Source organism: Lonchura striata, chromosome 19 (assembly GCF_046129695.1).
Source record: "Lonchura striata isolate bLonStr1 chromosome 19, bLonStr1.mat, whole genome shotgun sequence".
Lineage (NCBI taxonomy): Eukaryota > Metazoa > Chordata > Aves > Passeriformes > Estrildidae > Lonchura > Lonchura striata.
This window is the reverse complement of record NC_134621.1, coordinates 11,189,655-11,207,549: the sequence shown is the minus strand read 5'-3', so window position 1 is coordinate 11,207,549 and position 17,895 is coordinate 11,189,655. Positions and strand designations below refer to the sequence as shown.

Genomic DNA, 17,895 nt, shown 5'->3' with positions numbered 1-17,895 from the left:
AGGAGGCGGGAAGTAAACAACCGACATTTCCACCAATCAAAGCCGCCCGCGCTGAATACCCAATCAGAAGGGGCGTGGTTTGGCGTGGTCCCGCCCAATAGGAGCGCGCGGCGCGTGACGAGCGGGGCGGGCAGCCAATCGCGGCCGGCCGGGCATGGCGGCGCCCGTGCGGTGAGGCGATGTCGGGGCGCGGAGTGTGGCTGCGGGCGCGGGCGCGGCTGCGGCGCTTCCCGGCGGCGCTGGCGGCCTGCGGGGACCAGGTGGGGCCGGGGGGCACCGGGGGCGGCTCAGAGGCGGCTCGGGGCCGGCGGGTCCGGCAGCCCCGCTCCCGTCCCGTGTGATTCCCGCAGGCCGCGGCCTACGGGCGGTGCGTGGCGGCGGCGGCGGCGGGGCCGGCGGAGCTGCGGCGGGACGCGTGCCTGGCGGAGTTCCAGGCGCTGCGGGACTGCTTCGCCCGGGCGGTACGGCCCCGTCCCAGGCCCCGTGCCAGATCCGCTCCCGCTGCTGGCGGAGGGCGGCGGCCTCGGCCCGTCCTGAGCGCGGCTCTTTGCAGGCAAAGGCGACGCCGAAGTGACCCCGGGGCCCCCCTCGCCTGGAGATGCTCGTGGCAGGAAAACCCTCAAACCACCGATTTGTCCTCAAATGACGGAACCCGGTCCCGGAGCTGCCCACCCGCTGCCCGGCCCGGAGGAGGTGCAGCCCCGTGAAGGTCACAGATCTATTTTTATTTATTAAAGTAAGAATTCAGATCAGAATGCTTCAGCTTATTTTATTGATGGGCTCAGCCGCGCTCCGGGCTCTCCGTGCCAGCGTTCCACCCGCCCCGGGGGAGCCGTTCCCGGCGGGACAAGGCGGCTCCCGGCAGCTTCCAGCCCAGCTCGGGGTGCCCAGGCCATTCCCAGGAGCAGGAATGTCAGGAGCATCTTTGGTCCCTTCCGTTCACACAGAGAACAGCAAACAGGCGGCTGTGCCCCGCGGGGCCGGCAGCACAGGGCACGAAGAGCCGAGCCGGCTCCCTGCCACCTCGGCAAGGCTGCTGGGTGCCGCAGCCCGGATCCCTCTCCCCGGGGCAGCCCCGGAGCCGTGCTCCAGAGCCCATCCCTGCCTCTCGGAGCGGCTCTGGGGCTCCGTGCTTGTGCTTGACGACAGCATTAATGGAGAAGCTCGTTGGGTTCAGGGGGTTTAAGGCCACAGTGTTCCGGGCAGTCTTCCCAAAGGACTCCCGAGGTCGCTTTCCTGTCGCTCTGGGTTGTGACACCCCGGGAGCACCAGGCAGCGACAGTCCCGCCCCGTCCCAGCTCTGCAGGGTCCCACTGGACACAGACTCGAGGTCGCCAAAGACATTTGGAGGTCAGGATATAAAACCCACCACAGTGATGAGGTCTGAGGGCTCCAGGCTGGGAATTCTCAGCCGGTGTAGGGAGAACTTTGGGATTGAATTCTGTACATTCGCAGGTCTGGATGTAAAAACACAAAACCCAAAAAAAACCCAGGGGATGAATCACTGGGAGCCTGAAACAGCACAGAGCTCTTGGGGAAGTTCTTCCCTTCCTCACTCACCAAATAAATTCCCAGAGGTGGAGCAGGGACCTGTCTGGATGCAGAACAGGGCTCGGGCAGGCTGGGAAGAGCACATGGAACACAGGAAGAGGTAGGTGGAGCCCCTGGCTCCACCCGGCTCTGCTATGCTTTCTCCCAAACTACTCACCTCTGGCAGAAGAATCAAGCTGGATTGGGAAGGGTTGGGGGGAAGTTGAGCTTCTTAACGCACTTTTGAGAGGGGAAGTGGAGCTGGAGGGCATGGAGAGGAGCACCCAGGGAGGGTAGCGGGGGCAGAGCTCCGTGTGATCCCAGTGTGTGGCCAAGCAATCCCATCCCTGGGAGAGAGGCAGCACAACAGGAGTTGTGCCCAGTTAAGGCAGCGTTTCTACTAAATGAGGTTCCTAAACCACCACTGTGTCCCAAACAAATGAGGCTCTGCTCCCAATCCAGCACTGGAGCACTGGCTCTGCTGGTCCTCAGCTCACGGCTTCTCTGGGGTAAAGCCCTTCCCGAGGTGCGGATCCCAGGTCCCCTCGGCACAGCCGGGGCCATGGAGCCCCTTCCTGGTTCTGAGAGGAGCTGGGAGATGGTTGGAGAAGGCAATCTGATGTGAATGAGATGCTGGAAAAGGTCCTTGGAGCAGCGGCCTGGCAGGGAACCGAGGCGGATGGCAGCTCTGGAAGGCAGGGGACAGGAGGAATGTCCCTTCCAGTGTCGCCATCTCCTTGGCCACCCGCAGGCACACGCTGGGGGTGCTGCTGGGAGCCCCCAGGGTGGTGCTCAGGGATGCACGGAGATCCTGTGGACCCGAGCATTGCATCCAGCAAAGTGGCTTAGATCTCTCCACGCCTGGTGAGGCCGAGCCTTCCCCGCAGAGCATGGCCACGGCCCCGTCATGGGCTCCTGTCCTGTGTCACCTGCTGGATGTGGCGGCTGCGCACCAGGTGCTGCGCGCCCTCGGCCACCCGGCTCAGCCGTGTCTCCAGCACGCTGCGCAGGTCGTTCACCTTCACATCGGGAAGGGGGTTCAGGCCGATCAGGACCCCCCCAGCTCCTGCTACAGCTGCCTCCTCCTCCAGATCCTCCTCCCCGTCCTCCTCCTGGTCGGGGGGCAGCAGGTCCCGTCTCCTGCGGCGCAGGTCCAGGCCCCCCTGCAGCTTCAGGTCCCGGTTGGGTTTGACGTCGCGATCCGGCTGCTGCGGCTCCCTGGGGGCGGCCGCTCCGTTCTCAGCCTTCCCTGCTGGAGCATCCTGAGGGCCGGCTTTCCTGTCGGCACCGTTGGAGGGACCCCCACCCCCACGGCCCTGCCGGCCCCCCAGCTCCTCCCGAGGATCCTCCTCCTTCCTGTGCCCGAGGCCAGGCGGGTCCCGCTGCTGCCCGCCCGCTCCCTCGGCCTGCGCCCCTCTCTGCCACTCCCTCTCCCGGGGGTGCTGCTCCCTCACTGCCACATTCCTGTTACTGGAAGAGTCCGGCACCACTGCCAGATCCTTGGGCTCCACCTGACTCAGAGTTTTGGCTTTAAGGGCTGTTGCTGAGTCTCTTTCCAAACTCTTTCCTGCTACTCCCTGAACTTTGGCAGCCCCCGGCTGTTCTCTTTGGATGGGAGCTGTAGCTGCTTCCCCGGCTTTCAGGAAATTCTTCTTCTGGTGGACATCTCTTCCAGCTTTGGCTTCCTGTTCTCCTCCCAAATCCTCCGCCAAGGCCTTTTTCTCCAGGTGGTTTCTGGCTGCTGGAACACGCTGGGCATCCCCGTGGAGGGGATCCCGGTTCTCCACAGGATTCTTAACAGCTCTGTCATCCTCTTGCAGTGGCACCTTCCACTCCTTGGGAGCAGCCACAGGAATGTCACGCCTCTGCCCGGCCTCTTCCAGCTTCCCCACGATGTCCCTGTGCTGCTTGGTGGCATCGGGGGGCTGCTGGCCCGGGTGCTGTGCCAGCTGCTCCTTGCTCAGAGCCTTCCCGGCCGTGTCTCCCTTGGCTCCGAGGCCCTCGTCCTCTCTGCTCCTGGACAGGGGCACGGCAGGCTCCGGTTGTGCTTCTGCTGCAGGACAAAACCCACATGGAAAAGGCTTTCACCAGGACATTCCCTTCTCCTGCCACCACATTCTGTGAGACACGAGATGAGGCCGCATGGGAGGAAGAGCAGAGCTGTGGGTTATCCCTACAGAAATGGCCGTGCAAGTGGACTTTGCCACGTGCCAAAGGAGCTCAGATTTCTCCCAGTTTGGTTTTAGAGCCCCTCTGAGCTGTGAGCACCCTCTGGAGGTGTCCTGCTCCCTGGCCACATCCTTACCTGGCTTTGGCTTCTCCTCTGCCCCCTCCTCCTGCCGCTGCTGGTGGATCTCCTTGTGCTGCTCCTCGATCACTGCCAGCAGCTTTGCCTGCTGGTCCAGGAGCTGCTTGTGCTGCACCTGCTGCTCCTTGATCACCTGCAGCAGCATGTTGTGGTCCAGCAGTTTTGCTGGTCCTGCTTCTGGAAAAGGGGAAAAAGACAGAGGAAATAAAACCCCTGTGACCCAAAGCCCTCAGAAATCATGTCAGCTCTGGATGGGCTGCAAGAACTCTCCTTGGCAGGAAGATCCAACTCCACAAACCTTGCCAGGAGAGAGAGAAGGAAGCTGGAAGAGGATGGGATGAGAGCAAGGGACCTGCACACAAGTCCAAGCTCAGGCTCCAACCTTCCCTTGACAGGCAGAGGTTGGAGGGAGGAGCTCAGCCTGGGGAAGGGCTTTGCAGCTCCAGCTCTGATGCCCCAGGGACAGAGCAGCCAGGGCCTTGAGGGGAAGGAGCTTTTCCCTGTGATGTGTTCAGGTGTCCCTGTGTGCCCCTGCCCACGCCCTCCTACTGTGCTGCTGGAGCAGTTTCACTCCTGTCTTCCTCTTCCCAGGGCTCTGACACCAGGGAGCAGCCAGGCCTGGCTGCCAGCATGGCTCAGGTCCCCAAGCAGCCCTGCCAGGTGTGCCAGAGATGGCACAGGCACCACCTGATGCTATGCAGGGGCCGTGGCCTCTCCCACAGTGAGGGATCTGGGAGATCCTGGCCCATCCCCGCACGCACCGGGGACACACACTCACCCCCTGCCTTCTCCTGTTTCTCCTCAGCGTTCTGGTTCTCCAGCAGTTCTGCTCTCCCCGGGAGGGGCAGCTCCTGCTTTTCACCTGCAGGACAAGAGAGCTTTGCTGTCAGTGCAGATGTTCCCTAAAACGCCTCCGCGCCGTCCCGGCACCGTTTGTATCCAACCCAACGGCTGCGAGGGAAGTAATAAACCCAATATTTAACAATCCCATGCCTGGTGGCAGCGAGCCAGCACTAACTACCTCGGCCAATTAACATGCAAGAACAGCTCTAACTGGCTTTTAGACGGGCACTTGGCAATGTGTTCCCTGTCAAGATCTCCCGGCTCCGTGTCCCCGGTGATTTGGGAGCCGTGCAGGAACAGCACGGCACCTGACATTTTGGCGGGTGGTGAACAACTGTTTGACAGCTCTTGCAGTAGCTGTCAAAGCCACCAGATTCCTCCCTTCCCACAGCAGCTGCCAGAGGGGCTGTGCTCACTCACGTGCTCCACTCGTGGAGTTAAAAGGAAGCACCAGGATGGAGATGGGAATGACCAAATTGTCCCGCCTCGAGGAGCATTACAGGCCCAGAAGAGCTTGCTCAGTTGAGCTGTTCTGAAAGGAGCTTACCAGGGTCTGCTTCCTTCTCCTCGAACTTTGCAGCCTCCTCTGCTTTCCTGGGGAGCTGGAGCTGTGACTTGTCCCGCTCAGCAGCCTCGGCAGGGTCACCATCCAGCACGGCCATCTGTGCCTTGGCTTCCAGCTTGGCTTCCCCTGGCTCCAGATCCTTGTAGGGTGGCCTTCCCCCCTGCTGCACCGCTGCTTCTGGGACCTTCTCCAGATTTGGGACGGGCCCATCAGTCCCTCCCCGCTGCTGGTTCTCGACAACCACTTCCTTCCCTTGTTTTGGGTCCAGTGCCTCCTTCTGGGGCTTCAGCCGGGCTGGCTCCTCCAGCAGACGGTCGTTGGCTCCTCCGGGAGCCGCTTTCTTCTCGCTGGATTCCTCCCGCTCCCGCCCCATGTCCACGACCACCTCATCATGTGGGACTGGGGGCTCGTGGCGATGAGCCTCCCCCACGGGCAGGGCAATCCCTGGGGGGACAGGCAGGGTCAGAGGCAGCAGGTTCCCAGTACACCCAGTACACCCAATACACCCAGCTCCATGCTGCCCTCGTCCAGCCCTGCCTTCTCTCCCTCATCTGGAGGCCACATTCCCAACAAGCCTCCAGAGCATCGAACACTAAATCACCTTCAATCCACCAATACTACCACACAGATGGAGTGAGGGGAGAGTAAAGAGGAGTTCAGGATCTCTGTCTCAGAGTCCCACAACACATACCCCCAGCTCCCAGTCCAGCTCCTTTTCCCAGGATCACCTTTACCTTGATCAGGACGGTCCAGCTGCACTTGCTCTTCCACCTTTCCTCTCTCCTCCTCCCTCTTGGGGACCTGCACAGGCACCTTGATCTGTGGCTGCTCCATCTCCTCCTTCTCGGGCACTTTGGGTTTGTCACGGTCATCCTCGGGCTCCTCCACCACCGGGTTCTGCTCTGCAAACACAGGATGGGGACAGGGATGAGGTGTGGGATCTGGGAATTGCTGTGCCTGTCCCAATCCTCTTCACCCACCCAACCCAGACGCTGATTTCCCTCCAGACTTAGCATGGTGGGGCTGGGGGAGATTTTGTTCTGGGGTCACTTGCTTGTTTTCTGTGTTGTGGGCTTTTACAGAGCTGCCAGCAGGGAAGTGTGGCTGGGATGGAGCATGGATGGAGCAGGAATGGAGCATGGATAGAGTCGGGATGGAGCTGAGATGGAGCTGTGATGGAGTGGGGATGGAGCAGATGGAACAGGGATGGAGCAGAGATGGAGCACAAATGGAGCGGAGATGGAGCAGGGATGGAGCTGGGATGGGGCAGGGATGGAGCAGGGATGGAGCTGGGATGGAGCAGAGATGGAGCACAAATGGAGCGGAGATGGAGCAGGGATGGAGCTGGGATGGGGCAGGGATGGAGATGGGATGGAGCAGGGATGGAGCAGGGTTGCAGCCAGGATGGAGCAGGGATGGAGCAGGGATGGAGCACAAATGGAGCGGAGATGGAGCAGGGATGGAGCCGGCTGCTGCTGCGAGCCAGCACCACCAGATGGTAGCATCCCCCCGGCTCGCTGTCCCAGACCCCCGGCTCCGGGAGAGATCGAGCAGGAATCCAGAGCCGATGCCCCGGCACTGGAAGAGACAGAGCTGCGACCCAGCCCCGAACCCCCAACAGCAGAACCGAGCTGGGCTCCAGTCCAGCTCCCACCCCGCCACTGCTGTTTGCTGTGAAACGTCTTAAAACCTCCTTTATTTTGATTTTTTTCCCTGTTTTTTAGTGACCGAGTGTTCCCACAGACCTTCAGATGCCTCTCGGAGGAGGGGTAGGGAGGATTCCTTTTCCCACAGAAGTTTTGAGGAGGGGGATTAAACAAGTATTAATTAAACACTCCTGAGGGAGAAGGGGGAGTTTTGCCCCACCTCGCCCTCAAAGACATTGAATGTTTTTGGAAGACACATCCCAGTCAAACCAGTCACTGTGTTCAGCACTGCTATGACCAGCATATTCCACATGGAATCTTTTGCACATTCCATGGGATGGGAAGGGTCCCTTCCAATCCCAGCATGGCAGAAAACCCACACAGGGAGTGAACTCTTCCTTTGGAGAGAAGCAGAGAAGGAAACAGAATTGTTTCCCAGCAGTGAAGTTGTTCTGCAGATTTTTTTCCATCCAACAAACTCTTAAAAAAAAAAAAATCTATCTTCTGTAACAAAAAAAAAATTCCCAACTCTTTCCCCCTTTGCCCTCCCCCGTGTGATTTCCTTTGGGGAATTAATTCTATAAACATCTTTCCATTTTCTCCTCCCCCTCCGCAGGGCTGGTGCGATTTATTACGAGATGAACTCATGGGAAAGAAGGGATTGCCACAACTTCAGCTGCGTGGGCCTTGCCTGAGCTGGGGAAGGGGGGGAACAACAAAAATTCACAAAAAATTAAGTACAAACTCCTGGCCCAGAGGGATCTGTGCCAGCAGGACCTTGAGCCTCTCCAGAAACCCGGACTCCAGCCCGGAGCTCCACACCCAGAGGAGGGACGTGTGTGGGGTTGGCCAGCTTTCCACGTTCCTGCGCTTCGGCAGTGATGGTGGGAGGGGAAAAGGACTTGGATTTTCTGAGAAATTCCAGTCTAGTACCCAAGGGTCCCCCTCTCCATTGAGGGACTTCCCAGGGTTCAGCAAGTCAGGGCAGGACACTCCTCCTTTTCAGGAAGAACTGGGCTGCAGGAACCAGTGCCCAGCCCTGGCCAGGGGCCCTGGGAAGCGGGAGGCCGAGGCCGGGGAGGGGAGCGCTCGGCACGGCTGCGGATGTTCCCAGCTCAATCCTGGCCCCAGTGCAAGAAATTATTTACTCTACTGGAGGAAAGTTTCTTGTTAATTGGTTCATGGAGGCGGGAGATGGCTCCGGTCAGAGAGGACTGGAGGATCCAGAGAACCCCAACACAGGCAGGGCTGTTCCCACAGCAGATGGGAGCGATGAGCTGAGCAGTGAGATGATGTTCAGGGGGAAATAAAAAGGAAGGAGGGGGAAATAAAAAGGAGGAGAGGAGGAAATAAGAAGGAAGATGGGGGGAAGCTTTCCTTGCCAGCAGGAAGCGGAGGAGTTAAACGCAGCAGTTCCCTGCCCAGAGCAGCAGGTGAACCCCCCGCGGGCCCAGGGCAGCCCGAGGGGCCGGGGGAGGCCCCGCTCTGCTCCGGGAGTGTCCCTGGCAGCTTCCATCATAAATCAGGCAGAGGCACGTTCCCTGCTCTGCAAACAATGCAGGAAAAGCCCAAAACACAAACAAAACACAAACCCAAAAGTCTCCACGCCGCAATAAGGCCAAGCTGCCTCGAAGCCATCATTTGCTCAGCAGGAGACAAAATTAAGTTCATCATCAGGGCGTGAATTAACAACCTCTCAGGCTGCCTGGAAATCCATCCAGGGCTCCGGGATATTTGCAGGGAAGAGTTTTGCTGGGGCTCTGCCTGTCTTCTTGCCCTCCAGGTCCCTTTGAAGCGTCCTCCAGCAACGCCGTGCCTCGTCGTGTTTTATGAGTGGCCTTGGACATTACAGGCAAGGTCTGAGAGGCTGTAAAAGCTTTTTGGCTCCCAAGGAGAGGCCGGGGTGTGAGGCAGCACCGAGAGGCTTCGCTCTGACCCCCTGGCTTTCCAGCAGCTCTGCTCACATGAGGGGAAGCCAGGGCGTCCTGCAGCTGATTTGTGTGTGTGCGTGCCTGGGTGTGTTGTGGTTTGGCAACAGCCTCTCCAGGCTGCCATAAAATTTCATGATTAGCAACCTAAAAGCTTCCCTTCTCCCCCTGCTCCTGGTTCAGATCGCTGCAATGGTCCCAGGCAGGCACTAAATCCCTCCTCACACGTTCTTCCAGCCTCTTGGAGCCGAAATGTGCTTCCACAGCCCCTGCCCTGGGCAGAGGCAGTGGGATGGACCCTGCTGTGCTCGCCCCCTGTCCAGAGGAAGCCTTAGGGACAGCACAAGGAACACCAGGACACACCCCCCCACTCCAGGGTATCACCCCAGGGCTGACCAGGGACACAGGGTTCAGGATCTGCTTGTGCCAGTGCAGCTCCAGATCTGCTGAAATTCCTTCATCGCATGATATGGAGCAAGATCCAGGAGCCCGTGCCAAGGAAAACGGAGCCCAACAAGTGGGGCAGAGGGCTGGGGGCAAACGCTGCCCTCGGACGTGCCGAGTAGCCCCGCGCCGGGAGCAGGGCAGGGCCGGGCCCTCCCCGGGGAGCCCCCAGCCCAGCTGCGCCTCCAGGAGCCCTCCCTCCCCCCGAAACGGGTCCAGATTTCACAAGGTTATGGAATGGCATCCCTGAAATTAGTTCACAGTTGTCTCCTGACGCACCAGCAGTAAAAACCAACCCAAATTACCAGAGGCTGCTGGTTCCTTTTCTGTGTCACAGGCACTATTAAAAGCTCGCTCGCACAAAGCACCAGGGAGAGCCTCCGTGGAGCCAAGCTGTTCCTGCAGCTCCGCAGGATGCAGGAGCCACGTTCCACACATCTCCGGGGCTGGGAATGCCGGCAGCGACCCAGCCTGCCTCGGGCACGTTGCTTCTGGGGGGCAAAGCACACACGGATGCAGGGATGGAGGGTGCAGGGATGTCGTGCGCCAAACACAACGCCAAATTTTGCCCCATTTCAAGAACCAGAGCCCACCCCATGCCCCAGGACACTGGGATGGCCGGAGCACGGTGCCCGGTGCACCGGGAAAAGGGCTCTTGCACAAGGAGCCTGAATCAAGGCTTTGTTACCCAGCGTTGCAAAACTGCAGGGAGAAGATGAAGCAGCAACGAGCAAGTAAGGAGCTGAAAAATATTACAAAATCTTAATCCCCCCCGAGACCCTTGAGGGTGCTTTAAATACGGAGAGAAATTGCCTAATTAGCTTTTTTTTTTTTTTTTTTTAATGGATAATTGCCTTCCTGAGCTTTCAGAGGCAGCTTAGCAACCTTTTAACAGAGGCGCAGCCGCGGCGCAGAGCGGCAGGACGGGGCTGGAAGGGGTTTTATCCCTTTCCCGAAGAGCTGCTGACAGTAAAACCTCCAGCACCACAGGCTGGGGCTGTAATGGGCACTTGGGTGTCGTTAGGAAAAACACGATTCCGAGGCCGCTGGTCAATACGTGTTCACATAAAAGGCCAATGTTCTAATATTCATAATCCCCGGGCCCACGGGGCAGGGCTTTAATGAAAGTCTCTCCAGTTCTGGGCTCCACAACATCAAAGAGGCCAATAAAACTCCTCTCACACGCTGACAGGCGGGAGGCAGACGGGGAAGGCAGCGCTGGGGAAAGGCCCTGTGGTTTGCCTTGGACGGGGCAGCATGGGAAAGGGCACGGAGTAAGCCTGTGCCCAGGGAAGGGGCTGAGCACCCTCTGACCCAGAGGCACAGAAGCACATTCTACCTGGAAGAAGGGGTCTGGAAGAACCCTCCATGCAAGAAAAGGGCTGGGAGCAGCACCCTCCAGCCAGGAAAGGAGCCTGGAGCAGCACCCTGCAGCCAGGGAAGGGGCACAAGGCACCCTGTGCCCTGGGGAAGGGGCTGAGCACCCAGTGATGCTGCCCAGGGAGAAGCCGTGGGATCCTGCAGCAGCCCCGGGTGCGGAATCCGGCCCATCCGGAGGGCACCCAGGTGCCGGGGGCGGCCCAGCCCGCATCCTGCGCCCCTGGAACGACAGGATGCAGCTGCTGCGGCGCGTTCCAGGCGGCAGCTCCCGCTCTGCAAAACAAGGCGGGTGAGGGCGAGGGGGAGCCGCGGCGGGGGATGAAGGGCACCATTTAACGCCTCTCATTGCTAGTCAAGCCGACATCCTGCAGAGGCACAGGGAGGCACGGATCCAAGGAATCGCAGAGGCGGCTCTCCCGGGGCAGCCCCACGTCCACCCTGCAGGTCCTTGTCCCCCTTCTCTGCTCGGCTCCATCTCCCCCCTCTTCCTCCTCCCCGGGGAGGGAGCCCCCACTGGCAAAGGGACCTCAGGGGACAGCTTTCCCTTGGAACTGCAGGGCTCCTCCCGGGAAAGTTTATGACCCGGGAGCACTAAACCCGCCTTCCTCCCGGGTGGGATTATTTAATCCAGCAGCACTCGGAGCTGCTGTCGGCAGGCCCCGGGATCGCTCGGATGATCAGAGCCTGGCATCCCGCTCCACCGCCCCAGCTCACGCCGAGAAGGGGAGAAGATTCAGCAAACTCCTGCAGACACCGTGTTTTATGGGATTTTTTATTTTCCCAGTCAGAACACGTGTCATTAGCGATTCCTCCTGAAAGGAGCAGCTGTTCTTTGGCCATTACTGCTCCAAAATTAACCAAGATGGAAGAATTCAATCATATCCCTCCTCCAGGCCCTGCTGAGGGCTCCGTTAAGGGATGGGGAGCATCTTTTGCTTGGAGCTCACCGGCATCCACACGCCCGGCAAAGCACACACAGCCTTGAGTAAACCACAAGTAAACTTCACCACGGAGCAACCCCAGAGTGAATGTTATCAGCAGCAGCACCGGTGTGGGAGTCGCTCCAAGCTGCCGGGCAGGAACCCAGCCAAGAGCCAGGAGGGAGGATAATCTCCAGAAGAGCCAGCCCCTTTCTCCCTTCCGCTCTCAATCTCTGTGAGGATATTTCAAGGCCTCCAAAGAACAAAAAAAACCCCACAGGAGCAGAAGGAAACAAAACTGAAGCGAAGGAACAGGACGCGGCAGGGCCGAGGGGCAGCGCGGGGTCAGGCGGCACCTGCGCGCCACGGCCTTGCTCCGGAGCAGCTGGGAAAGGGAGGAGCGGCCGTAATTCCATCAGCAGCCCCAGCAAACAAATAATAAATAACAAGAACCAGTAAACAAAGCTGAGGCATAATCACAGGCTTTGTCAGAGCGAAAGCCGAGGCCAAATTTATACCCTCGGCACCAAAAAAGAGGCAGTCCCCATAAATCTCCCGACCTTCGAGGGTGATGGATGGCTGGTCCTTGGGCGGGCACCGGGGGAGAACAGGCCCATGGGCCAGGTGGGCACTGTGCTCATCCCAAATGGGGATCCCTGCTCTGTCCCTCCAGGGGATCCCAGGCCTGCACCACACCTTTCCCTTCCCAAAAGAACAACTCCTTCAATGCACTACTGGAGGTCACAGCGGCTTTTCCAGCAGACAAAAATGCAGCTTTTCTTGGGAAAGTGCCTCAGGAAGCTGGGAAGATGCATGGAGCTGCCTGGAAATTACCCTGTTTCCGCCACACTTTGAAAAAAAACAAACTTCTTTTTAAGAGGTGACCCGGGAACAGGGCTGGGAAACCCAACTCCAGCAAGCACATACCTGGAAGTTTGACCGAATCCTGGTCAATTCTGTTCTCCTCTCTGTCCAGGTGCTCCAAGCCCACTGCTTCTGTCCTCACAGGGGTGTCCTCGGTGGCAGACAGGGTGGTGTAGGTGCTGATCACCAGCATTCCCAGCCCAATCCACAGGATAATCTGCACAGAGTGCCAGAGAGACAGTGAGCACAGGACATCCAAGGGGGCTGCTCCCCACGGCATTCCCACGGTGCCTCCACAGAATTCCGAGCTCAGCATAGTGACATGTGTTAGGGAGAGAAATGTCGGAGAGAAAAAGGAAAACCAGTTGCTCCTGGCTGAGGTTCATATTTGGGTGCAGAGCCATGGGAATGGAAGCTGTTTTGGAGGCCGGAAGCTGTTGGAAAGGCTTTGGAAAAGCTCAGAAGTGAGTGAAGTGAGTGGGCAGGACCCAGGGATAGGAAAATGCATGTGGCAGACAAGTCCTACTGCAAAGACTCATTTCCTGGTATTCCCAGCATGAGAACTCCATGAAATCAGGTCTGGCTGAGCACAGAGGAGCCTGGCCTGGTTATAGCCCCCAACCATTCCAGGGAGCTGCTTAGAAATCCTTGGTTTTGAAAGCAAGGGTAACATGTCCACACACGGGTCCTGGTCCCAGGGCTCAAGAAACTGCTGAGAAACGACTCCCTGATTCCCAGAAAGCTAGGATCAAACAGGATAAAAATAGAAGGGTGGAATCTGGATCCTGTGGAGGGAAGGGCTCTTGGAATTTCTCTACCTCAAAAAGGAGAAAGTGATGAGCAGCAAAGGAATTTTTACAGCTTGTTATGTGATGACAAATTGGTCTAAAAGGATCTAATTCCACGTGAGTCATAGGAAGTGTTGGGTGGCACTTGGACAACCTGGTCTAGTGGAAGGTGTCCCTGCCCATGGCAGGAGGTGGAACTGGATAAGCTTTAAGCCTCCCAACCCAAACCATTGCATGATTCCATGACTCCCAACCCTCACTGTGCAGATTTACATCCCAATTCACAAAAAGCACAACAAAAAGATGCTTCTCAGTGTGGGGAAAACCAGGAACGGCCACAGGGAGCACTTTACCACTGGAAGCTGCCAGAAAACTGCAAATCAAGGGGAGAGGTGAAATTGGAAGGAGGAATTAAAACATTGGCACTTCCAGAGAGGGAGGAGGGGCCGACGCTTTCCTCACACACCCAGAAAGAGGGAGCAGCATGGTCAGAGCTGGGCCCAGGAGACCCTGGAGGGCCCGTTCCCAGCACACCCCGCAGACAGCCCGACGCCTTCGGAAGGAAAAGGCTGGCGGGACGTGGAGCAACTCTGGATCAGGGGCAGCGTGTCCAGGGAGCAGAGGCCAGACCTTAGAGCTGCTGCAGAGGAAACAGGAGCAGAATGTGCTGCCTGCCTTGCCCGGGGTGCACAAAGAGCAGACATCCTGCCATCCACCCCCAGCCGGGCAAACGCCGAGTCAGCAGGTCCTGCACTGCTGCCCTGGGCTCGAGCTGCCTCACTTCCTCCCCTCCCACAATCCACAGCCCCGGCACAAATGCATTTTGTGCCTGGGAGGTTGTTCTGGCACCTTCCAGAAACAACAGCGGAGAGGAAGAGCATTTCCACAAAGAGGATCTATTCTGGTGCCACAGGAACCAGGAGCAACGTGGGAGAGGAGGGAGCTGTAGGAAACGGCTGAAAACATTAAATGCTTTAAAAGGATTTTTGTTGTTTCTTATCTTAGTGGGGAACCAGGGGCTCAAATGCCTCGGCTTGAAACCCCTTTGATTGTTGCACATTTGGAGTTCAGCTGCGAGCTCCCGGAGCAGCGGGTATGGGCACACGTGGCAGTCGGAGACAGGCTGGGCTGTCCCTGAGCCGCCCTCACCCAGCTCCCCCCTCCTCACCGACCCCTCCCCAGCTGAAGACCAGAATAAAGAGGACCATGATTTGGCTTAATTCCATAGAGATGCTTATGCCATGGAGAAGCAGGCGGTTTGTGCTGAGGGGACCACCAAAGCAACTGAAGGAATGGGAGTGAGAGCTGCAAGGACTTGGGCTCAAAGAACCAATCCAGGTGGAGGAGCCACCAATCCCCAGAGCATGCAGAGATCCTGCAGCAAGGGGAGGCTCAGCACTGCAAGGCACGTCTGAGCCAAGCTCTGCCTCTGGTCCCACAGGAACGATCTGCCCCAGACCCAGCGATCCCACCGAGAGCAGAGCCCTTTGTGCAGAAGCCCCTCTCATCATGGACACAGTGAGAGGCTGTGGAAAGCCCTGGGGCAGCTCAGCATGGCCAGGGCCCCTCTCCTGGGACGCGGATTCAGCAGGGGAAGTTTACGCGGCCGTTTCCTCGGGCGGTCGCGCTCCCTTCGCCCTCCTTCCTCCCAGAAGATGATCCAGCTCTGCACAGCAGAGCCGTTAGCTCAGCCCTCCACGGGAAGCAAACACGCTGCATTTGTGTGGCGTGACGCCATCCCCGCCCTCCTGGACACCGAGCGTTCCGAGGGACCGGAGTCATGGCGCAGGAATGCAGAGCCCCGGTCACTCCTGGCTCTCTCCTCAGAGGTGCTGGATTTGGGGGGCTCTACCCCTGGACGTGCTGCTGGGGAAAGCGTGCTGGCCCCTGCGCTGCCAGGGAAGGGCAGAGGGAACCTCTTTTCCACCCACACAGGAGCGAGCCCAGGGGTTACTTCCTGACCTCCAGCAGCTCTTCTTTCCCAACTGGGACAACAGCAACTCCAGCCTCCCTAGGAGGGGCCTCTCGGACAAGCTTGTGTCAACACCGGGAAGGCAACACCTTCCTGTTGGCAGCTGCACACTCTGCTCCCAGACCCCCACACGCCCCGCGGCAGCTCTGCCAAAGCGGGGCTCCCGGGGAGCAGCGGGACACGGACCTTCACAGGAACAGATGCTTAACCACAAGAAAGGGAACGCTCTCCTGGCTTCACTCACAGCACTGTGTGCCTGACTCTGGGCTTTTTCACTGCTCTGGGACCTGCCTTTCCAACCTAACCCTTCCAACCAGGGCACTCCCAGCCCAGCCCAGCTGAGCAGCAGCTCCAATCCTTCCCAGCTCCTCAGCAGAAGCCCTTTGCTGGTCTGTGGGAATCCAGGGGCTTCCCTCTGGCTGCCCTGGCAGGTCTGGGACCCTGGCAGGGGTCAGGAACCCCCTGGACAGAGCCCCCAGAGACACTGTCTGTGATCTCTGTCCATGGAAAAGAGTTTTCAACCTTACAGGATTAATTACAAGCTCTGAGTGTTTGATATAAGTAATAATTAGGTGTGGCACGGGTGCAAAAGTAAAATTTTAGGATTATAGATGAGGGGTCCAAAGGGAACAAGATGGAGGAAATTGGGTGTGCCTTGTCCTTTTTCTCCTTCTCCATGTCCTCCATGTCTCACTGTGGTGTTGGCATTTTTCTGTTGGTTCAGGCTGGGGACACACTGTCCAACGTAGGTGACAGATATTGGCACGTTCTTGTAAATGCAGCCCAGGGAGTTTCTGGTATTTAATGTTTGTCACATCCCACTGAGGGCAGAGCCCCACACGCTGCCCTGCAGGACAGAGCTGGGCAGGGCAGCAGAACATGTGAGAGATGAACAGAATAAACAACCTGGAAACCAGTATAGACCAATTCTGGCTTCTGCTTTGGCAGCGGGGCTGACAGAGACTTTCTACAATCTCGAATCATCAATACCACACCGGTCAGCAAACATCTGCCCATTTCCCTCTTCCACCTGAAATCGTCTCCACTGCTTTCAGTGCAAAATCCCTCTTTCGTAGCCTCAGTTTGCACCATCTCCTGTAAAAACCTGGCCTTTCACGTCACCACCTGCCCCGCACTGGACACTGCTGGGTACCAGAAGTGGCCCGATAAAAGCAGCCAGTTCTCAGCAACACAAGAGCCAAGATAACCCCGAAAAGTGTGAAAGCTGGCGCTGAGGTTTGCTGCTCTGAAGGAGGCTAAAGCTGATGCAGAGAAGGAGGGAGAAGGTCCGTGTACCCTGTTTGGACAGGGACAAGAAGGGAAGGACAGCTGAGCCCAGGGATGGCATGCTCCCCCCGCCCCCCACCTTCTTCAGGAGCTGACTTTGATGGAGTGGAGCACCTGATCAAAGGAGTGCAGGAATGAAGGAGGAGACCAAAGACAGAGCTCCAGGGAAAGAATAAATGACTTTGCAAAGACCTGGAGGGAGGAGAGGGTGGGCTCCGAGCTGGGCTGTGGAGGCAGGGAGGTGCTGAGCAGGGCGGGCAGGTGTGCTCTCGCTCCAAGCAGGAATGCAGACCTGACAGGCAATGGATCACTCAGGGAAGGCTGGACAGCTTGCTGCCAGCCCCTCGAGAAGTAACCCGGGGCCTGATGCTTTAGATAAGCCCTTCCTCCTTTGTGGGGATTTCTGCAGGACAAACATCTCCCTCAGCCTCGTGACCGGGTTTGGGGTCGGGCATTGTGAGGGCCCCAATGTCCCACCCCGAGCAGCCGGGCTGAGAGCTCAGCCTGTCCTGAGTGCAGCCTCGAGGCACTGCAGGGAAACACTCTGGCTCAGCCGGAATAGAAAGCAATTCTTGAAAGTGCTCTTTGTTTCCCTGAAAAACCCAGGCTGGCATTCAGACTCCTGCTCAGGGTTTCACTCAAAGAAGTTCGGAGCTAAGTGTCAGAATTCAGAGTGAAAGCTGGAAAGTTGGACTACTTCCTTGTGTCAGGGAAAGCACAGGGAAGAAAAAAAGCACACCCTGCTTAAAAAATTCACATAGGTTTGCAAAGCCACAAGTCATTAAGCAGACAACAAGCCACCAGTTCTGTGAGCCCCACAAAAATGTGCTGCTCTCCCTTGCTGACTCCATACTGTGCCCAAAACCTTATTCCCAGCCCAGCACTGTCCTGACTGGGAATGTTGGGACAGAGGCCCATGAAAAAGGCAGTGGATTAAATCATTGTTAGGAAAAAAACACCAAAAGCTGTTAATTTCAGCCCACGGTATTTGCAGGAGCAGAGAGATCAAGCCCAGCAAAGAGCCACTTTGTTTCGGTCCCTGAGGAGGCCAATTCAAACTGGAGCAAAAGGAAAAGTTAAACTTCTAACAGCCTCTGAACGACCCCAATCCCTCAGAAAATCAATTCCTGAAGCAACACCTCTATGTGTGTGTTCCTTTTTACTATTATTTTGGTTGAAAGCAGAAAGCTGAGGGTCGGCAGCACAAACCACATCGTGGAGCCCTGTTTGTTTTACCCAGCCTGGGCAGGCTGGGATGTGAGGCTTTAAGGTTTTACAGGCTGCCTGGATTTCCTGTTCTGAGGATCCAAAACCTGAATCCCACCCGCAGAAGGACTGGAAGCAGCATTTTATGCACAAAATGACTGCTTCACTTGCTGCTGGAGGGACAAAAGAGCTGGTGTTCCAGCTTGGGCCAGCA

The 17,895-nt window shown here is 57.8% G+C and overlaps 2 protein-coding genes across 3 annotated transcripts in view; one reads left to right on the top strand and one right to left on the bottom strand.

Moving 5' to 3' along the window:
- The first annotated feature begins 160 nt into the window (after positions 1-160).
- On the top strand, positions 161-749 carry NDUFAF8 (NADH:ubiquinone oxidoreductase complex assembly factor 8). The gene is made up of 3 exons (XM_021534171.2): positions 161-260; positions 351-461; positions 554-749. Exons 1-3 carry the CDS (start codon positions 180-182, stop codon positions 572-574), a joined length of 213 nt encoding a protein of 70 aa, XP_021389846.2. The 5' UTR covers positions 161-179; the 3' UTR covers positions 575-749.
- SLC38A10 (solute carrier family 38 member 10) overlaps positions 750-17,895 on the bottom strand; it is a 30,644-nt gene continuing 13,498 nt past the window's right edge. For both annotated transcript variants that reach the window (XM_021534169.3, XM_077787404.1), the window contains exons 11-16: positions 12,492-12,645; positions 5,981-6,148; positions 5,229-5,690; positions 4,617-4,700; positions 3,836-4,015; positions 750-3,583 (exon numbers count right to left, since the gene is read on the bottom strand). In XM_021534169.3, coding sequence (XP_021389844.2) covers positions 2,436-3,583; positions 3,836-4,015; positions 4,617-4,700; positions 5,229-5,690; positions 5,981-6,148; positions 12,492-12,645 — 2,196 coding nt within the window. In that variant the 3' untranslated portion in view covers positions 750-2,435. The remainder of the gene's footprint in view (positions 3,584-3,835; positions 4,016-4,616; positions 4,701-5,228; positions 5,691-5,980; positions 6,149-12,491; positions 12,646-17,895) is intronic.